We start from the raw sequence: 20400 nt of genomic DNA, 5'->3' as shown, positions 1-20400 counted from the left end.
TAATTCCATAGAATCCATAAAAGCCCTCAGTCCTATCACTCTAACCCCATCTATCCTGTACATCTTTGAACACCAAGCGGCAATTTAGCATGGCCAAGCCACCTAACCTGTACATCTTTGGACTGTGGGAAGAAACCGGAGTCACCTGGAGGAAACCCACGCAGACACGGGGAGAACGTTCAAACACCACACAGTCACCCAAGGCCGGAATTGAACCCAGATCCCTCGCACTGTGAGGCAGCAGTGCTAACCACTGCACCACCATGCTGCCCCTTTCTAGCTTTCTATCAGAGACTGGCAACTAATTGCAAGGCTGCACAACATCCCAACTTCCCTAACTGCAATCTCCCCAGTTTGTGTGTGTGATAGATAGCCAGTGCTCTTTTGCCTTGACTCTGCCTGTCTGGAAATGCGATAGGTTATCAATTACAAAAGCAACAATATAGTAGTATCATTTCCTTCTGCAAAAGTAAAAAATTGCCTCAACAAATCTAACATTCCAATTGGCATGGGAACATTTCTTTGCCAGTGGAAAACAGAAAGAAAACATGTTAGATATTTTTTATTGGAAATATTTGGAAACATTTCAGAGGCATTTGAATGAGTCCGTGAATAGGGAGGAAATAGAGGGATACAGACCAAGTAAGGGCATAAGGTTTTGTTTTTAGGTAGGGCATCATGATCGGACCAGGCTTGAAGGACCTGTTCTTGTGCTCTACTTTTCCTTGCTCTTTGTTAATATTGCAATATAAACTCATGCCAATTGATTGTTACTATGTTGTTGGAACAGGCACAAGGTCATCAACCTAAAACAATGGCCAGAATTTTCCGGCCATTCGCACTAGCAGCATCTTCCAGTCCTGCCGATGGTGAACTCCAGCTGCAGGTAGAACATAGAACATAGAACAATACAGCGCAGTACAGGCCCTTCGGCCCACGATGTTGCACCGAAACAAAAGCCATCTAACCTACACTATGCCATTATCATCCATATGTTTATCTAATAAACTTTTAAATGCCCTCAATGTTGGCGACTTCACTACTGTAGCAGGTAGGGCATTCCACGGCCTCACTACTCTTTGCGTAAAGAACCTACCTCTGACCTCTGTCCTATATCTAGAATGGGAAACTTCATTGACAGTGGCAGGATCAGAGAATCCTGCTGTTGGCCAATGGTGGGCTGCCTCTGCCGCTCTAAAACACTCCACAAGGGGTTGTGGAAAATCCTGCCCAATGGATCCAATTTTCACTCAAACTCAATACATATGGATGAATTTTGAGTGAGTCATAGCTTGTCCATTAACTCTTCTTCTCTCTCCACAGCTGAGTGTTTTCAGCAGTTTCTATTCCCCCCTCTCCCCCCCCCCCCCCAGTTGTTCCCTATATCCCTTAGCAGGCACTTTCATCTTATTGAACACCTTGATCTGCTCACCTCTTAAAAGTCCTCATCTCCAGGAAATATTATCCAAGTTACCCAGTTTTTGAATATAGATTAGTCTCCAAGGCTAGTGTATACTTCCTAAGATTGCACACACAAAAATAAACTGTATTCTTTCCTAATTCAAACAGGATAGCAGTAATACGTGTAGTCTTTAGATTCTAAACTCTAAACTGTATTCTCTCCTAATCCAAACAGGATAGCAGTAATACGTGTAGTCGTTAGATTCTAAACTCTAAACTGGAAGGAGTTCCAGTCCAGGGTGGATAGGGAAGGCCTGAGGTGTCGGGAGGGGCCAATCAGTGAATAGGCCCGTGGGGGAAGGGATGTCCGGAGATTGGTGTGTTCTGTACTCTGGGATAACACAGGCTGCAACTGGATGCAGCTTTAACCAAAAGATACTCCAGACTTTGAAGTTAGTTCAATCTGATTTATTGAACCAGTAGCACAGTTAACACAGTTCTCTATGAGTTCAACTCTCTGCTAACCTAAGTGTGGTTACTCTGTCTGACTGAATCAGACTAGCTCTTAGCCACGCGCTGGAGGTGTGATATTGTACATACACCCTGATGTTCATCAGTGGAAAGAGGCAGAGTGTGAGTGCCTCGTGCCTTTTATAGTGAGATACCAGCGCTGAGTGTCCTGCTTGCTCATTGGTCATGTCCTGTTCTCTGTGTTCATTAGCTGCCTGTCTGTGCCTGTCTGTATATCATTATCTGCATGTCTGCATATCATGACATCTCCCTTTTTTTTTATGTTCTGTTGGCATATAGGAACGTACTTACATGTGGTGGCATATATTAACATATTTACAAGCGGTGGCATATGTGAACGTATTTACATGTGAAGACAGCTATCTAATGTGAGAAAACAGACCATAGCAAACAAAACAAATGTTCATAAGTCCCATCTCTGGGGCTTGCGTCTGATCCTTGTCGACCGCCGGAGAGGTGTGGTGGGGACGACGGCACCTTGACAGGCGGGATGGAAGCCTGACTGGTGGCCTCGTAGGTCGAGGTATCAGGAGGTGGCAAAACAACGGAGAAGAAAGCGGTTGTGGGCAGCCAACTTTGCGCAGTGCCCGTCTGATTCGTCACACAACAGAACCATCAGCCATACGTACAACATACGAGCGGGGCGCAACCTGTCGAACAACGAGAGCTGGAGCAGGCTAGCCACCATCCGGTATTTTGATCCTGACAGTGTCTGCCGGGGATAACACGGGCAAATCGGTGGTATGAGAATCATAGCCCTGCTTTTGCTGGTTTCAGAGCTGCTGCACCTTCTGCAGCACCGGGAGGTGATCCAGGTTGGGCAAGTGTTTGGCTGGAAGTGTCATTCGCAGGTCCCTGTTCATCAAGAGTTGAGCCGGCGACATGCCAGTGGACAGTGGGGTCGCCCTGTATGCAAGCAGCGCGAGGTAGACGTCAGAAGCAGCAGATGAGCTGTTTCACAATGTGCACCCCTTTTCAACCTCCCCATTGGACTGCGGATAGTGTGGGCTGGAAGTGACCTGTTTGAAATGGTATGATTTGGCAAATGTAGACCACTCGTGGCTGTTGAAGCACAGGCCATTGTTACTTCTGACAGTGAGTAGGATACCATGCCTGGAGAACGTCTCCTTACCGGCCTTGATGACGGTCCGAGATTTGAGATCTGAGAGCTTCACGACTTCAGGGTAATTGGAGAAATAGTCAATAATCAACACGTAGTCACGACCATTCGCATGAAAGAGGTCGATGCCAACCTTGGACCACGGGGAGGTCTCTATTTCATGCTGCTGGAGCGTCTCCTTGCTCTTCGCTGTCTGGAACGTTGACAGGTCGCACAATTGAAGACCATGTTCGAGATGTCCTGGCTGATCCCGGGCCAGTCGACAGCCTGCCTGGCTCTACGTCTGCACTTCTCGATGCCCAGGTGTCCCTCATGGATTTGGCGGAGCACCAAGCTCTGGAGACTGAGTGGAATGACAATCCGGTCCAGCTTGAGGAGGATACCATCAATCACCATCAGGTGGTCCTTTACATTGTAAAATTATGGGCACTGCCCTTTCTGCCAGCCATTGGCGAGGTGGTGCATGACACGCTGCAAGAGGGGGTCTTTGGCTGTCTCCTCGCGGATACGAACCATCTTCTCATCAGACGCCGGGAGGGTGCTAGCACACAGCTGCACCTGTGATTCAATCTGCCGCATGATTTCCAGCGGTTCACTAGTAAATGTGATGGAGCGGGATAATGCATCAGCGATGATGAGCTCCTTGCCAGGTGTGTACACTAAGTCAAAGTCGTACCTTCTGAGTTTGAGGAGGATGCGCTGCAACCGAGGCTTCATGTCGTTCATGTCCTTGTGGATAATGTGGACCAGAGGCCTATGATCTGCTTCGTCAGTGAATGACGGCAGGCCGTAGACGTAGTCGTGAAACTTGAGAATGCCAGTGAGAAGACCCAGGCATTCCTTCTCTATTTGCGCATACCTTGTTTCGGTGGGCGCCATGGCCCTCGATGCGTAGGCTACCGGTGCCCAGGATGAAGTGTCATCGCGTTGAAGCAGCACTGCACCGATGCCATCCTGGCTCGCATCTGTTGAGATCTTCGTCTCTCTGTCTGGGTCGAAAAATGCCAAGGTGGGTGCAGTGGTGAGCTTGGCTTTCAGCTATAACCACTCTGCCTGATGTACTGCCTTCCACTCAAAGGCAGTGGACATTTTCACCAGGTTTCGTAGGGCCGTGGTGTGTGAGGCCATGTTTGGAATGAACTTGCCCAGAAAGTTGACCATGCTCAGGAAGCGCAACACCATCTTCTTGTTTTCAGGCACCTTCGTGGCTTTGATGGCCTTGACCTTGTCTGTGTCCGGGCGCACGCCCTGCTGGGAGATCTGGTCACCTAGGAACATGAGTGTCGACATGCCAAAGTAACATTTGGACCTGTTCAGCTTCAGGCCATTGACATGGACATGGCGGAGTACCTGCTGGAGACGGGAAACATGCTCCTCAGGGGTCGTGGACCATATGATGATGTTGTCCACGTACACACAAACCCCTTCAATGCCCTCCATCATCTGCTCCATGATGCGATGGAAGATCTCCGATGCCGTGACAATGTCAAACGGCATTGTGATTATAGCAGCATCTGCCAAACGATGTGTTGAAGGTGCAGAGCCTTCTGCTGGACTCATCCAGCTGGATTTGCCAAAATCCATGTGACGCATCTAACTTGGTGAAAAAACGTGCGTGTGCCATCTCACTGGTGAGTTCCTCCCACTTCGGGATGGGATAGTGTTCACGCATTATATTCTTATTGAGATCCTTGGGATCAATGCAGATGCGCAGGTCTCCCGAAGGCTTTCTAACACATACCATCGAGCTGACCCAGTCAGTCGGTTCGGTTACCTTGGAAATGATGCCCTGTTGCTGATTCTTGAGCTGTGCCTTCAGGCGCTCCCTCAGCGGAGCCGGGACCCGGCGTGGTGCGTGGACCACTGGCCTGGCATCAGGTCTAGCAGAATCTTGTATTGATATAGAAGCGTGCCCATCCCGTAGAACACATCCGGATACTGAGCAAGGATGTGGTCAATGCCTGTCTGAAGATCCACATTGGAGGATGTTGTTGTGTAAACCCGCTGCACGAGGTTCAGCTGCTTGCAGGCATGTGCGCCAAGTAGGGATGCCCTGTCTGGCTTGACAATTTCAAAACTTAGTCGTGCATGGGTGCTCCGGTTGGAGACGAGTAGATGGCAGGATCCCAGTGCCGTGATGGCATTGCCATTGTAGTCCAAGAGCCTGCAGGCTGCTGTAAGGACCTTGGGGGGTTTCTTGATGTGTTTGAAATATGCCTGTGAGGGAAGGTTGGCAGAAGCACCTGTGTCCAGCTTAAACTGGATGGAGCAGTGGTTGACCTGCATCACCGCACGCCATTCGTCCGCAGAATCCACAGCGAGGATGGATTGAGTTTGTGATGAGCTGGATGTGGCATATTCACATTTGGTAATGATGCCCTCAAAGTAGGCGGAGTCCAGGCATTCTTCCTCTGGATCCGTTGTGTTGCCAGGACCAGAATCCTGTCATCGTTGTTGCACGCTCTGAATGCTCCATCGTCGGAATTGGGAGTGCTGGCCCCTGACTGGTGGTGCAGACCTGCACAAGGCTGCATAGTGTTCAGGCTTCCCGCAGTTTAAACATCGCCTGCCTCTTGCAGGGCAGTGTTGCTTTAAGTGGGTGTTGCCGCAGTTCGAGCACGTCATGACGTCGGCGTCCTGCGCTCCGCACGTCATCGCACATGCGCAGTGCGGTCGGCAGACGTCTGCACCTGTGCAGTGTGGGTGTCGGCCGCTTCATTATCCCGTTTGCATCGCACATGTGTGGGGCCCCGGGAAAAGCGCACAAAATGGCCGCTTTCATCACTGCTGAGGCGCTGCATCCGGGAGATGGCCTGCACACTCTCTGCCTATTGGGAGGCAAGTTTCTCATTTTCAGCCAATTTGTACTGGGCATAGTGATTTTTGGCATGCTCATGCAATGTGCATGTTTCAATCGCGACTGGCAGGGTCATATGCTTGATTTTCAGGAGCTGCTCTCTCAGAGGATCAGAGTGAACTCCAAAAACGATTTGGTCTCTGATCATGGAGTCAGCAATATCACCAAAGTTGCAGGACAGCGCTAGCAGGCGTAGGTTAGTTAAGAAGGAGTTGAAAGTTTCATCTTTACCTTGTAGACGCTGTTTGAATATGTAGTGCTCGAAGATTTCATTGGTGTCCACTTCACAGGCTCTGTCAAACTTGTCCAGGATGGTCTGAAACTTTGTCTTGTCCTGGCCTTCGGTGAAGTGTTAAGAGTTGAAGAGTTCGATGGCTTGATCACCCGCTGTTGAGAGGAGAAGCGCGATCTTCCTTGCATCAGATGCACCCACGAGGTCTGAAGCTTTGATGCACAGCAGAAACCTTTGCTTGAATGTCCGCCAGTTGGCACTGAGATTGCCGGAGGTCCTGAGCTGGTGAGGAGCCTGAATCTTCTCCATGGTGCCGGGATACATTCGCTGGTCGTCACGTAACGGACTGAGGTAATCCACATAGATAAGCAGTCTCCTGGTAGTATGATGTGTTATGTACTCTGGGATAACACAGGCTGCAACTGGATGCAGCTTTAACCAAAAGATACTCCAGACCTTGAAGTTCGTTCAATCTGATTTATTGAACCAGTTGCACAGTTATCACAGTTCTCAATGAGTTTGACTCTCTGCTAACCTAAGTGTGGTTACTCTGTCTGACTGAACCAGACTAGCTCTTAGCCACGTGCTGGAGGTGTGATACTGTACATACACCCTGACTCACTCTGTAGATCAGTGGAAAGAGACGGAGTGTGAGTGCCTCGTGCTTTTTATAGTGAGATACCACCCCTGAGTGTCCTGCCTGCTCACTGGTCATGTCCTGTTCTCTGTGTTTATTAGCTGCCTGTCTGCGCCTGTCTGTATATCATTCTCTGCATGTCTGCATATCATGACAGAGATCACTGGAGCTTTCAGGATCGGCACTGCCAGTCAGAAGGGGGTTTCCGCCTTTTCCTGCTCACGATCTATCTTCATTTTCGGGTTTCATCCATGGAGCTTCAGTCTGCCTATCAGCCTAAAAATTGAGGCTGGGTGGGAAACCCAGTGTTCATCAATTGGGTCAAGGGCAGGTTCCCATCTGAAGCTCTGCCCGCCCCAGCACAAAATTGCTGCAAGATTGGAGCAGGAGGGAATCCCCATCCTGCAATTTCTTGCTACCCCTCCTGCCTAAAAACACACCAGTAAGTGACGGAGTGGGAAAACAATTGGGTGGAGGAACATAAAATTCTGGCCCATGTTCTGGCCAATATTTATCCCTCAATAAACATCACTATTATCTGGTCATTATCACATCATTATTTATTGGAATTTGCCGTTCACAGGTTATCTATCACATTTCCTACATTTTAATAGTGATTACACACCAAAAGCGGTTAATTGCTGTAAAGCACTTTGGGACATCCTGTGGTCATGAAAGGCATCATATAAAAGCATTTGTTTTTTTTCTTCCTTGAACGTTGCCTACAAAATGACATCCTGTGACTGTGACAAAGGTAAACATCCCTTCTCGTCCTTTCCGACCTTTCTACACCCTTTAACATGGTTGACCACACCATCCTGCTCAAATGCCTCTTGACTGTTGTCCATCTGGGTGGGGCTGGGCACTCACATGGTTCCATTCTTACCTATCCATTCATCTCCAGGAAATTCGCTTTCAATGGCTTCTCTTTCAACTCCTCCACAATATACACTTGTGAATGCCAAAGATCTATCCTTCACCCATTTCTATTTCTCATATGGGATACTTGCCTTTATTAGCCGAGAGAATGAATATAAAAGCAGGGAGGTTATGTTGGAGCTGCATAAAATGCTGCCCAGGCCATAGCTAGAGTACTGTGTGACGTTTTAGTTGCCAAACTATAGGAAGGAAGCAATTTCACTAGAGAGGGCGCTGAGGAGATTCATCAGGATGTTGCCTGGGCTGTAAAGTTTCAGCTATGAAGAGAGGCTGGATAGACTGGGGTTGTTTTCCTTGGAGCAGAGGGGGAGGGGGAGGGGCTGATAGTGATGTATAACATTATGAGGGGCATAGATAGTGTGGATAGGAAGGAACTTTTCCCCTTTCCGGAGGGGGGTCAATAAGCAGGGGACATAGTTTTAAGGGGCAGGAGGTTTAGAGGGGATGTGAGAAAAAACATTTTCACCCAGAAGGTGGTGGAAATCTAGAACTCACTGGCTCAAAGGGTGATAGAGGCAGGAACTGGGAACCTAGGTGTCCAGATCACCAACAACCTGTCCTGGTCCCGCCATGCTGACACTATAGTTCAGAAAGCCCACCAACGACTCTACTTTCTCAGAAGACTAAGGAAATTTAGCATGTCAGCTACGACTCTAACCAACTTTTACAGATGCACCATTGAAAGCGTTCTTTCTGGCTGTATCACAGCCTGGTATGGAGCCTGCTCTGCCCAAGACCGCAGGAAACTACAAAAGGTCATGAATGTAGCCCAGTCCATCACGCAAACCAGCCTCCCATCCATTGACTCTGTCTACATTTCCCGCTGCCTCGGAAAGGCAACCAGCATAATTAAGGACCCCACACACCCCGGACATACTCTCTTCCACTTTCTTCCGTCAGGAAAAAGATACCAAAGTTTAAGGTCACATACCAACCGACTCAAGAACAGCTTCTTCCCTACTGCCATCAGACTTTTGAATGGACCTACTTCATATTAAATTGATCTTTTCTCTACACCTTGCTATAACTGTAACATTATATTCTGCCCTTCCCTATGTACGGTATGCATTGCTTGTACAGCATGCAAGAAACAATACTTTTCACTGTATACTAATACATGTGACAATAATAAATTAAATCAAATCAAATCAAAACCCTTACAACATTTCAGAAGTATTTAGATGAGCACTTGTAGTGCCATAGCATACAAGGCTATGGGCCAACTACTGGTAAATGGGATTAGAATAGATAGATGCATGATGACCGACACAGAGATGCTGGGCCGAAGGGCCTCTTTCCAAGCACCCTGACTCTATCTACATGCTGACCCTCGGTGGCATCATCCGAAAACACGGTGTTAGCTTTCACATGCACCCTGAAAACACCCAAACACCCATCTCTACTTCACCGCCACCTCTACCGACTTGTCCGCTGCTGCTAAATGATCAGATCCATTGGTGGCCATGCCTCCAGTTGCCAAGTCCCTAAGCTCTGGAATATTCCTCTCCACAGCTTTACCTCACTTGTCTCCTTTAAGACATTCATTATCCATCACCCAGTATTGGATGACCAGAAATTACTTTCAATTATATATAGTGAAGAATAAAACCATTGTTTTCAGCCTCTACTTCAACACGTTTTCGTAGCTACTGATTCATCTGTCTCTGTGGCAATGGTTTGGAATTGAGCCAGACTGTTTGCAACATGTGACCTCGACATGAGCTCCAATCTCATATTTATACCATCACTAAGACTGCTGTTTCCACCTTTGTAACATCACCCAGCTTTGCCCTGTGTATGAAACATTCATTTATGCTTTTGTTGCCTCTCGACTCAACTACTGCAACACGCTCCTGGAAGCTCTCCCACATTGTACCCTCAGTAAACTGGAGGTCAACCAAAATTCTGTTGCCTACATCTTAACTTCAACAAAGTTCTGTTCTCCAAACCTCAGTGCTCTCTGACCTTCAGTGGCTCCCAGTCAAGCAACATCTAGGTTATTAGGGCTATGGACGGAATTCTCCAACGCTCCCTCCGTTCAATGGCAGATGGTCAGGGGAGGGGGGGCAGAATTGTCAGGAGAACTGAAAGACGATTTTACGTCGGCGTGAATTTTTCGCAGGATCTTCTACTGTTGCCTGCCATGGAGGATCAGGAAACCCTTTCGAGGATTGTGTGATGCAGATGAAGGCCGGACCACCCACGCCCGATTCTCCGCACACCAGCGGGAAAACACGCCAATACGAAGCACATCTGTAACAACCAGACATGCAGATGTCTGAGCTCATCTGAACAATGCCTGGGGCTGCCTTCTGAGTTCAGCTGCGGACAACCTTGGACTGAGGAACACCACAACAGTGGGTGGGGGAAGGGGGAGTGGGGGGAGCAGGTGGACCATCCAGATTCAGTGTCCTGGAGGGGATCCAACTTTCAGCCTCAGATCGTTTCTGGAGATCCATCTTCTTTCCCAGCACGTCCATCTTCTTTCTTCAATAGTGGGTCAGTGATGTTGGGCACCTTTTCAATATGATGTCTTGATAAGATGCAGACTATGTGCCATCAGGCCTGCGCTGCCATGGGGTATGGCACAAAACATCCAGTTGCATAATTAATGGAATCAGAAGATTTGCCATGTTTTCCCGCTGGCCTCCGGAAAGGAAAACATTCCACGTACCTGTCCCACAACAGGACTTTGTGCAAGATGGTAGAAATCTGTCCTTTGTGTTTTATTAACATAATGAACCAAACAGTTCTTGATAATGATTCATCTGTGATGTGATTGTAAATCTCCTTCATTGGCAGAGATTTGGGCGGGATTTTCAGGCCCGCCAGCCACGTGTTTCTCATGCCATTCGCTTCCTCTAACTGTCAATGGGATTTCCTATTGTAACCACCCCACGCTGCCATGAAACCCACTAACAGTGTTATGCTGTTGGCGGGAAAATTGAATCACAACGAGCGGAGAATTCCAGCCACTCCTTAATGAACACAATGAACAACTCAATTGTAAAACTTCTTTAAAAAAAAACTTGATGCAAGCATGATAGCATTTTAAATATACTTAAAGGAACAGAAATAAAATGGTTTGTAAAAATAAATATTCCAATTTTAAAAACTGTCTGCGATTCATACATCGACAACAACCACAGCTTCACAGTAACCATTGCATATCTACACCACAAGATGGTACTATTCAACTCTTATCCATTCCTTTTATGAGATAGGGATGATGGTGGTTTAGTGGTAATATCATTGGACTAGTAATCTGCGCGTGCAGGCTAAATTCAAGTAATAAATCAGTACTGATGACCATAACAGCTATTATTAAAGCCCTTTAGGGAAGGAGGTTTGTTATCCTTACTCAGTATGGCTACATGTGACTGCAGATCCACAGGTTGATTCTTAATCATCCGCTGAAAAGGCTTTGTAAGGCACTTAATCCAAGGTTAATTATGGATGGGGAACAAATGCTGGCCTTGCTAGTGACACTCACACTCTGGAATCATAGAATCCCTACAGTGCAAAAGGAGGTCACTCGGCCCATCGAGTCTGCACCAACCTTCTGAAAGAGCACCCTCCCTAGGCCCACTCCCATGTAAACCCATAACCCCATCTAACCTTTGAGCACCAAGTGACAATTTACCATGGCCTATCCACCTAACCTGCACATCTTTCTTGTATGTGGGAGGAAACCAGATCACCCGGGGGAAACCCACGCAGACACGAGAGAAAGTGCAAACTCCACACAGACAGTCACTCAATGCCGGAATTGAACCCGGATCCCTGGCGCTATGAGACAGCAGTGGTAACCACTGTGCCACCATGCTGCCCATGTAAAAATAAAGAAACATTTATAACTAAACTTCCGATTGAACATTTATCATTTTAACATTTATCATTTTAACAAAACATATACTGACTTTTATTGTTTGCACTTCATTCACTACTTGCATATATTATTTCAAAGGGCTGATTTTGATGTTTTTATTGCTACATTTTAGGAGGAGCTGAAAAGTTGTCTGATAGACTAGCAGTGAATGATAGCTAAAGAGACATGCACAGGAATGACCCCCTTCAAGCATACTCCACATGCCCAGTGTCTCCAGTGGGAAGAAACCAAGGCAAATCCTTTTGGACATAGCATCATTTTATGTCACACTTTTTAAAGTCAACATTTAAAATGGAAAGTTGCATGCCAGCATGCCGTACATTGTAGTTGTAGACTTGGGCCTATTGATAGAGCTGCTGCAATCTCCTTGACTGCTCTTAAACCACGTGTCATCCACTGGATGCAAAATTTGGGACAGGAAATCATTTTAAGGAAAGGATAAGAAAAAAATTGAAATTTTAAAATTTAAATTGCAAATTTAAGAAAGTGCCGCGAGTCCCTGCCCCATCCCTACTTTTTCTGATTCAACTTCTGGGTTGTCTTTTCTAATTTATAGGGCAGGATTTACCGGCTGTTCACGCCAGCGGAAATTCTGGTCCCATGCCGGCTCACAGGTTTCCAGGTGATGAGGGGTGGAGTCAACAGGAAATCCCATTGACAACGGCGCGACCGTTCAGATCCACTAGCAGGCTGCCTCCGCCACCGGCAAATAGGCGGCAGGTTGGTCTGGAAATCCCATCACTATGTGAGGTTTTGTGGTGTCTGTACAATAATACTAAAACCCTTGTATGTACCACGTACTCTTTGTGCCTCACTTGCTTCTTGAGCACTCTCCCAATCAGGCTCTCTCTGTCACGCTCTTCTAACTGATTCTGATGTTGCAAGGTGTCATAATATACACCAGTATATCATGATGCAGACACACACACTGATGGACACACAGCAAGACCAATCAACACACACAACACCACAGCCAATCATCAGTTAGAGCATACTCACTATAAAGACAGAGGGCATCAGTTTTCCCGCTCATTCGGGATGCAGCCCCTCAGAAGGACAGAGCTTACAGCTTACAACACAGATCTTCACCATGTGCTGAGTGCGTAGCCTGGTTAGGACAGGCATAGGTCTTTAGTTTAATCTAACATCGTGTTAACCCACAGTGAAAGTATGTTCAACTGTTTCTAGCTTAATAAAATAGTGTTGTACTATTACAAGTGTTGGTAGCCTGTCTATGTTACTGCTAAGGTAAACTAAGTCTCCACAGATCCAGAGTACCCAACACATCATGGTACCAGTAGTTGAGGGATGTTAGAACTTCTTAGACATACCTGCAAGTGATCTGCCTTCCACCAGCATACAGCGATCCTGCAAAATGGACAGCGTCCTCCCGCCGCCGTTGCTCCGCATCACCGGTAACCTAGGGGCCAACTGGAAGATATTCAAACAACGCTTCCAGCTCTACCTTGAAGCCACAAACTTGGAAGCTGCCTCAGACACCAGGAAGATCGCTCTCTTCCTATCCACGTCTGGGGACCATGCCATCCACATTTTCAATTCTCTCATCTTTGCTGATGGTGAAGATAAATCAAAATTCAAGACGGTCCTCCTTAAGTTTGACAGCACTGCGACATCGAGGTGAATGAAAGTTTCGAGCGCTATGTATTCCAACAGCATTTGCAGGGTAAGGATGAACCTTTCCAGTCCTTTCTCACCCACCTCCGCATCCTTGCGCAGTCCTGTAATTACGGGCCCACCGACTCTATGATACGCGACCAGATCGTTTTTGGTGTTCAGTCGGACTCCCTAGGCCAGCAGCTCCTCAAGGTAAAGCAGCTCACCCTAGCGACCGCCATCGAGACCTGCGTGCTACATGAACACGCCACTAGTCGGTATTCCCACATCCAAGCGGCTGAAACAGCGCGGCAAGGTCCCCACGAGGCAGAATGGGTCCAAGCAATCGAGCAACTCCAGAGCCTCAGCCTGGATGAGGGCGGCCATTTTGCACGCTTTTCGCAGACTCCCGCGCTTGTGTGCACCGAACGAGGGGACGGCGACATCGCCGAACATACTACGCAGGCGCGCACCACGTACGGCCGTGCTGCGCATGCGCGGTGGCGCAGCGAGAGTACTGACACTACAACGAGCGGCAACTGTGGCTCCGCCCATTTAACGCGGCAATGTCCCGCCAAATCCCGACGATGCCTGCAATGTGGCAAACTTGGCCACTATGCTGCTTTATGCAGATCAGCTCAGCCTGCCAACTCTCGTCACTCCAGCCAGCCTCGCAGGAATGTCCGGGCCATTCAAACCACGGTCACCGAGCCCGATTCGGACCTGCGACCTGATATTGATACCAAGGACCCGAAGGCGCCTATTCAAGTCGGTATCACTACAAAAAACAGGGTGTCCCCGAAGCAAAGAATCCGGCCTCTACCAGTATACAGCATCGATCCAGACGATGAGTGGTGTGCCACCCTTACGGTCAACCAGAATTCGTCACCCACCTCAGAGATTACATTTATGAACTTTTCGAATTTATGGACTCTGAATTGTTTTGTTGCTTTGTTTGATCGTTTCCCTAGTTTATATATAGTGTTGATCTCGTTACTCTTGTTGCATACTGCTTCTCTGAACCAGGCACCTTCCCATGTAAATAGCTTAGTTCTCATGTACATAGCCCTGTAAATATGTCTTCGCAGCCCACACGTAGTTAGGAGCATTATCACCACACATTATTTATTGCCACAAACATACATTTTTTTATAAAAGGGAGATGTCATAATATACACCAGTATATCATGGTGCAGACAGACACACTGATGGACACACAGCAAGACCAATCAACACACACAACACCGCAGCCAATCACCAGTTAGAGCACACTCACAAAAAATGACAGAGGGCATCAGTTTTCCCGCTCATTCGGGATGCAGCCTCTCAGAAGGACAGAGCTTACAACTTGCAACACAGATCTTCACCATGTGCTGAGTGCATAGACTGGTTAGGACAGGCATAGGTCTTTAGTTTAATCTAACATTGTGCTAACCCACAGTGAAAGTTTGTTCAACAGTTTCTAGCTTAATAAAATAGTGTTGTACTATTACAAGTGTTGGTAGCCTGTCTATGTTACTGCTAAGGTAAACACAGTCTCCACAGATCCAGAGTACCCAAGACATCACAAGGGATCTGTTAGTAATAATCATTGCTTTTTCTATCCAGCTGTCAAATCATAAACTTCACCAAATTTACCAATCTTTTTTCATATCAGCTGCACGAGTGAAGGCTCCTATATGATCCCACTCTCCCCACCCCCAACACACCACAAAAGAATTATCAACATTACACAAGCAATAGCAGGCAGAGTCCAATAGTTCATGTTTGATGTGTACGCCTGTACCTATGTGTGACTGGTTTTGCTGCAAAGCTATTTTCTTCATTTCTTGTAAGCTGCATTTTACCATCTTTATTGCTTCAGTTTGACAGTTCACTGCTTTAGTTTTTTTTCTTAAATCTCCTTTCTTACCACACATAATCTTGTATGTTTGCAAATTATTATATTTTATTTAAATGATCATCGGAGGTGCTAAGTGCAGTCTTCATTATTTTGTTCCTTTTTAAATATAGGCCAACTTTATATATTTAGAAGGTTTCAATTGTTAGCTTCATGTTGTGGCATTTCCAAAATAAGTGCTTTCACCATTGTACTAAAATTAACTATCTGACTTTTAATTTTTGTGAATTAATAATTGCAGAATATATGGGGATAAGGCAGGAAAGTGGAATTGAGGATTATCAGATCAGATTATGTCATGATCACATTGACTGGCAGAGCAGATTCAATGGGCTGAATGACCTGCTTCTGTTCCTATGTCTTATGGTCTTCTCTGTTCAGTCAGATTACCAAATGAGTTGTTTAACTCTACAGGATTTTTTCCCCCTATTTTCCCCCTAGTTTTGTTGTGATTTATATTTTTCAGGTTAGAATTTTGTTACTGCAAGAAAATCAACATCAATGTAAGATGCTATCCTTGCTTCCCCTGTCTGATCCAACAGGAGAGACTTTCTGATCAATACACTGTCCGTGAGTGCATTGATCAGCAGGAACAGGGCTTGCATCTCCTTTTACATTTACTACGAATCACAGCTTGACATTGCTGCCCAATTTCAACATAATTGTTTCATTTCTAAAGTAGAGTGGTCATTCACAGCAGGCACAAGGCCTCTTGCAACCCAAAATGTGTGTTGCCATCATTTTGTTAGCTTCTACTGGAACAGTTCATTTGAAGATGTGACTGTTTCAAGCATTTCAGTGGTAAGATGCGGCTTAATGTGTGCACTGCTGGAGTATGAGTGTGCCAGATAAGTAATGACAGAGCTGTAAAGTTCTTTGCAGGCTTGGCATTCACATTTAATAATGTGAAACAGATTAGCTGGCAACACTGTGGTATCTATTTGGTATTCATATCTTGGCAGCTTCCTGAAGATGTGTTGCCTTCTGAATTTGTTCTCCGGTTTCGGATGAAGTGTATGCAGTATTGGGCCTCGCTGTCACATGCTGTCAGGCATGTTGATACCTGAGAAGGAATGCCAGGATTGCCAAATGGAGCAACTTTCTTCACATCCAATAGATGCAGCTGAACCTGCCTTTGTAATCCAAGGTAAGGGCTTCTCCGTTACAAGGATCCATTTTTAAAATTCAATATTTTGTCTCTTGGAAAAATTAAAATATACGTTTGAAATATTGGCAGCCTTTATTAAAGCTTTCTCCTCTGTATATGGTCATTTATCTACAGGTGGTTATATCATTTTAGATTTTAATGGTTATTATTCCCTTTTGTGAGGTTCCAACACCTGGTTGAATATAGGCTGAGGAACTACAGGGTAACAAGATATTTATTTATTTATCTATCGTCAACCCAAAAAGTCCCAGGAGTTCAGTCCAATGAGAAATCACCACTTTAGTGATGGGGTTGTGTTATGTATCAGATTAACACCATTGGCTGATGTAATGTCACGTGTTACACAATGTCATCATTGGAGTCTTTCGAGGGTTTTTGTGGAGTTCACCATTTAACCTGTTTGAGCAGCATCTTGTAAATAAACCCCTTGCACTATGTGACCTTCACATGTGACACCTCTGATTATTTCTCTTTACGGTTACAACAAAGAACATAACAAAAGAGAAACCGGCGACGAGATCTGGGCCTTAAACAAAAATGGGAGAAAACAACTTTTGACGATTATTTTGTGAGCCAGAAGGAATCATCGACGGAGATCCAGGATCATACACCACCTGGAGTGAGGTCAGGAGAAATATCATCTAATTCCAAGGCAAAATCATCATTGTAGCAATTCTCAACTCTCAGTAAATGCAGTATCTAGCGGGGCATTGGCGAATCATCTGGTCGATTGCAACAGCCACCAGTGCAAGTAAAAGGATTTCCAAAGAAAAGAAAGCTTTTGGACAGCTGCATTGTTGAGTTACTGGGAGTTCACTTCAAACAGAGGTTTGAAGTTTTCAGTACATTTACAGGTGTAGTGGGTAGAGCTGCGGGCACTGTATCTGAGGCACTGAAACGGGCCACGGGAACATGAACCCTTGGGACTGCAGTACTGCAACCTATTGCCCTGGAATCGATAGCGGGGCAGAAAGACAGCTAGCCTACTTGTGCACCGCGAATTTGTTTGTTTTAAACAGAGGGAAAGAAAACCCCGGCAGGGACAATGGGCTGAAGGCTGAGTGGCACAGATCAGGCAGCTGCAATCCAAAAGTGTCGGGAAGTATAGGAGCCATGGGCGCGTTTGATGAGGTGGAGGAAACATGGAAATCTTGGGCGCGATCTAATGGAAAGGTTTGTAAGTGTCATTTCATGTGGGTTTGGCTGGGTGTTTCTCCCCGGTTCTGTCGGTGAGTTCCCCACCGTTATCTAACCACATGTAGTCACATTTCTCGGGAGTTTCTCACCGGGCTAGCCCACACTTAGGGTGCAATCTAACCAAATTCATTTTAAGGGTGGTGGCGAGTAGGAATCACCGGAAGTTTTCCAACAGCCGACCCGGCGAGGCCGTCACCGGTTTCTAATGTTAATTGCTCCACTTAATGAGGCCCCAAGGGCTTCTCCGGGACCGCGCTCACCAACGCCCCGCTAATGAGGGTGGGCAGCACTTAAACCGACCTGTCAGAGCTGACTGAAGGTACATTAACTCTAAAATCTGCTATAGAAATTGCAATGTCTATGAAACCTGCTGCTTATAGTCTGGACTGCCCCTGAACAGCCCACAGAAAGGCTTGATGAGATATTTGTATGATTCTGGCAACCTGAACAAGGTGTGTGTGATAACAGTACACAGATTCCCTAGGTTGATCCCAGAGTTGAGGGGATTAGATTATGATGAGAGGTTGAGTAGACTGGGACTGTACTCATTGGAGTTTAGAAGGATGCGGGGGGATCTTATTGAAACATATAAAATTATGAAGGGAATAGATAGGATAGATGCGGGCAGGTTGTTTCCACTGGTCGGGGAAAGCAGAACTAGGGGGCATAGCCTCAAAATAAGGGGAAGTAGATTTAGGACCGAGTTTAGGAGGATCTTCTTCACCCAAAGGGTTGTGAATCTCTGGAATTCCTTGCCCAGTGAAGCAGTTGAGGCTCCTTCTTTAAACGTTTTTAAGAAAAAGATAGATACCTTTCTAAAGAATAAAGGGATTCGGGGATATGATGTACGGGCCGGAGAGTGGAGCTGAGTCCACAAAGATCAGCCATGATCTCATTAAATGGCGGAGCAGGCTCGAGGGGCCAGATGGCCTACTCCTGTTCCTAGTTCTTATGTTCTTATGTTCTCACATAACAGATTGGAAAATATCTTAATGTGTGCGAGTGTATGTGTGCAAATATGTACTTTTGAATTAAATAGACAAAGAAAGTCCCAAGAGCAGTCCCCAATATGTGCAGAATTATCAGTTTCAGATAGGGATGACAAAGCAAATTGAAACATTTACTAATTTCATATAATAATTGGAACAATATTTTTACATAAAATTGAAAATCTTACCTAGAGCCAACCACCAATGCCATACAAGTGGAAACTCAGCCATAACTGAAAAAAATAATTGACATAGATCATTTGTCATGTCTTTACATAAGGTACTTGTGAACTGCTCACATGCAAAAAGGCTCATCAATATTAACTCTAAATAAATTTAAATAAAATCTTAATATATTTGCATCATTACTTTGAACATCCATTTATAATTGGTACTAACAGTGAAGGTTACTTTAATAAAGGGCCAGGATCAGAAACTCTGGGAGGGATCTCTGGCCCCGTTTTCTGGCGACCGGAGAATCCCGCCTGAGGTCAATGGATTTTTCCATTGTCGCTGTCTCGCCTGTGCCATTCTTGCGGCCGGCGGGGCGAAAGAATACAGCCCTCGGGCATCAATGTTCATGATGGTAGAGGCTCTGAAACATCAGTAAGGGGCACATTCCCACCACATCCAGCAGCCTCAATGCCATTTCACATTCTAACAAGTAAGGCAGGACTTTCACCCTCACTCAGGAGGAAGTCCCAGTCAGATTGGCTGACAGCTCTCCATTCCCTCCGGGCACAACGGTGCAGTGACTGGAAGAGGCAAAGGGAAGGGTAGGGAAGGATTGGGTGTCTCAGGGGATAGGCTGGGAAAATGGGAGGAAGGTCCAGAGGTCACTGGGCCTTAAGGGGAGAGCACCCCCAGTTGGAAGGGGGAATGGGATGGAGGCATCCCCTTCCCTTCCTGCTGAAATCCCTCCTGCCCATCAACCTAAAAATTAAAGCTCAGTGCTTCAGGGCCTTAATTGGGGCAAGGTGAGTTCCGCCAGATGCCTTGCCCACCCCACTATAAAATTGCTACCAGGTGAGCAGGATCCAGAGGGGCTCCCTCCATGCAATTGCACATCATCACCCCTCCAACCAGCACCCCCCCTACCCACCCCACCTATCTTAGATCTTTCACATGCAACTCAGCGCAGGGAAGCTCACAGGGAGCAGTGCAGAGAATCCGTGCAGAAACTAATCCCGTTTTTGCCGCACTAGTTACAGTATTCTGCAAAGTAAAGTGTTTAAAAGTCCCAAAATCTGCTTTAAAAGCAACTAAGGAGAGAAGGTGAGTGTGTAAGGTAAATGGTGAAGATGGTAGGGTGGGCAAAGAGGTAGGGTGGCAGATTAGTAGGGTGGTAGTTGGGTAGGGTGATAGGTGGGTGAGGAGGAATGGGTGGGGTGGGTGAGGAGAGTAAGGTGGCAGGTGGGTGGTGGTAGGTAGGTGACTAGTCAGGTGGGTTGGGGGGTAGTTGGGTCAGGTTACTTCAGGGGGGGCTATGAGGTTGGGCCGAGGACTAGTCAGATAAGGTCTGCTGATTGGTCAGGCCAGGGCAGTGGGGGACTTGTTCTGGATTGCGCTTTGTCTGGTTCCTCCCCTCCGACCTTACTGTCATGGGTAACACTGCCAGGATCTTAGGACTCCTGACAGCATTGCTCTCAGGATGAACGCAACGTTCAAGCCTATCCACCACGGCAAGGTGGCAATCCAAGGAAAGGGCACAGTGAGCAACAGCTTTTCAATCTGGTGGTGCCGGGTAAATCCATAGTCTCTGCTGAGTTCGCTGACCTCAGTCAGCCTGGATGCAGGAGCCCTTTGACCTTCAGATGAGGGAGGAGATAATTGGCCTGCATAGGAAACAATCCCTAGAAATTTGGAAACATTACAATTTGAAAGTGTTTGGAATAGTAATCAGGAGGGATAGGGATAAATACAGAA

At 46.5% G+C, this 20400-nt stretch overlaps 1 protein-coding gene across 2 annotated transcripts in view; it reads right to left on the bottom strand.

The window, feature by feature from the left end:
* tmem244 (transmembrane protein 244) overlaps positions 1-20400 on the bottom strand; it is a 194111-nt gene that overhangs the window by 61558 nt on the left and 112153 nt on the right. Inside the window, exons 5-6 of one of the 2 annotated variants that reach the window (XM_072500723.1) lie at positions 18663-18707; positions 16064-16319 (exon numbers count right to left, since the gene is read on the bottom strand). In XM_072500723.1, the coding sequence (XP_072356824.1) occupies positions 16306-16319; positions 18663-18707 (59 nt within the window). In that variant the 3' untranslated portion in view covers positions 16064-16305. Of the gene's footprint in view, positions 1-16063; positions 16320-18662; positions 18708-20400 lie in introns of those variants that run through there. The other variant, XM_072500722.1, reaches the window with a different exon arrangement.

The sequence above is a fragment of the Scyliorhinus torazame genome, chromosome 4, assembly GCF_047496885.1.
Source record: "Scyliorhinus torazame isolate Kashiwa2021f chromosome 4, sScyTor2.1, whole genome shotgun sequence".
NCBI lineage: Eukaryota > Metazoa > Chordata > Chondrichthyes > Carcharhiniformes > Scyliorhinidae > Scyliorhinus > Scyliorhinus torazame.
Note: the sequence above shows the minus strand (reverse complement) of the source record. Positions and strands in the feature narration are given on the sequence as shown.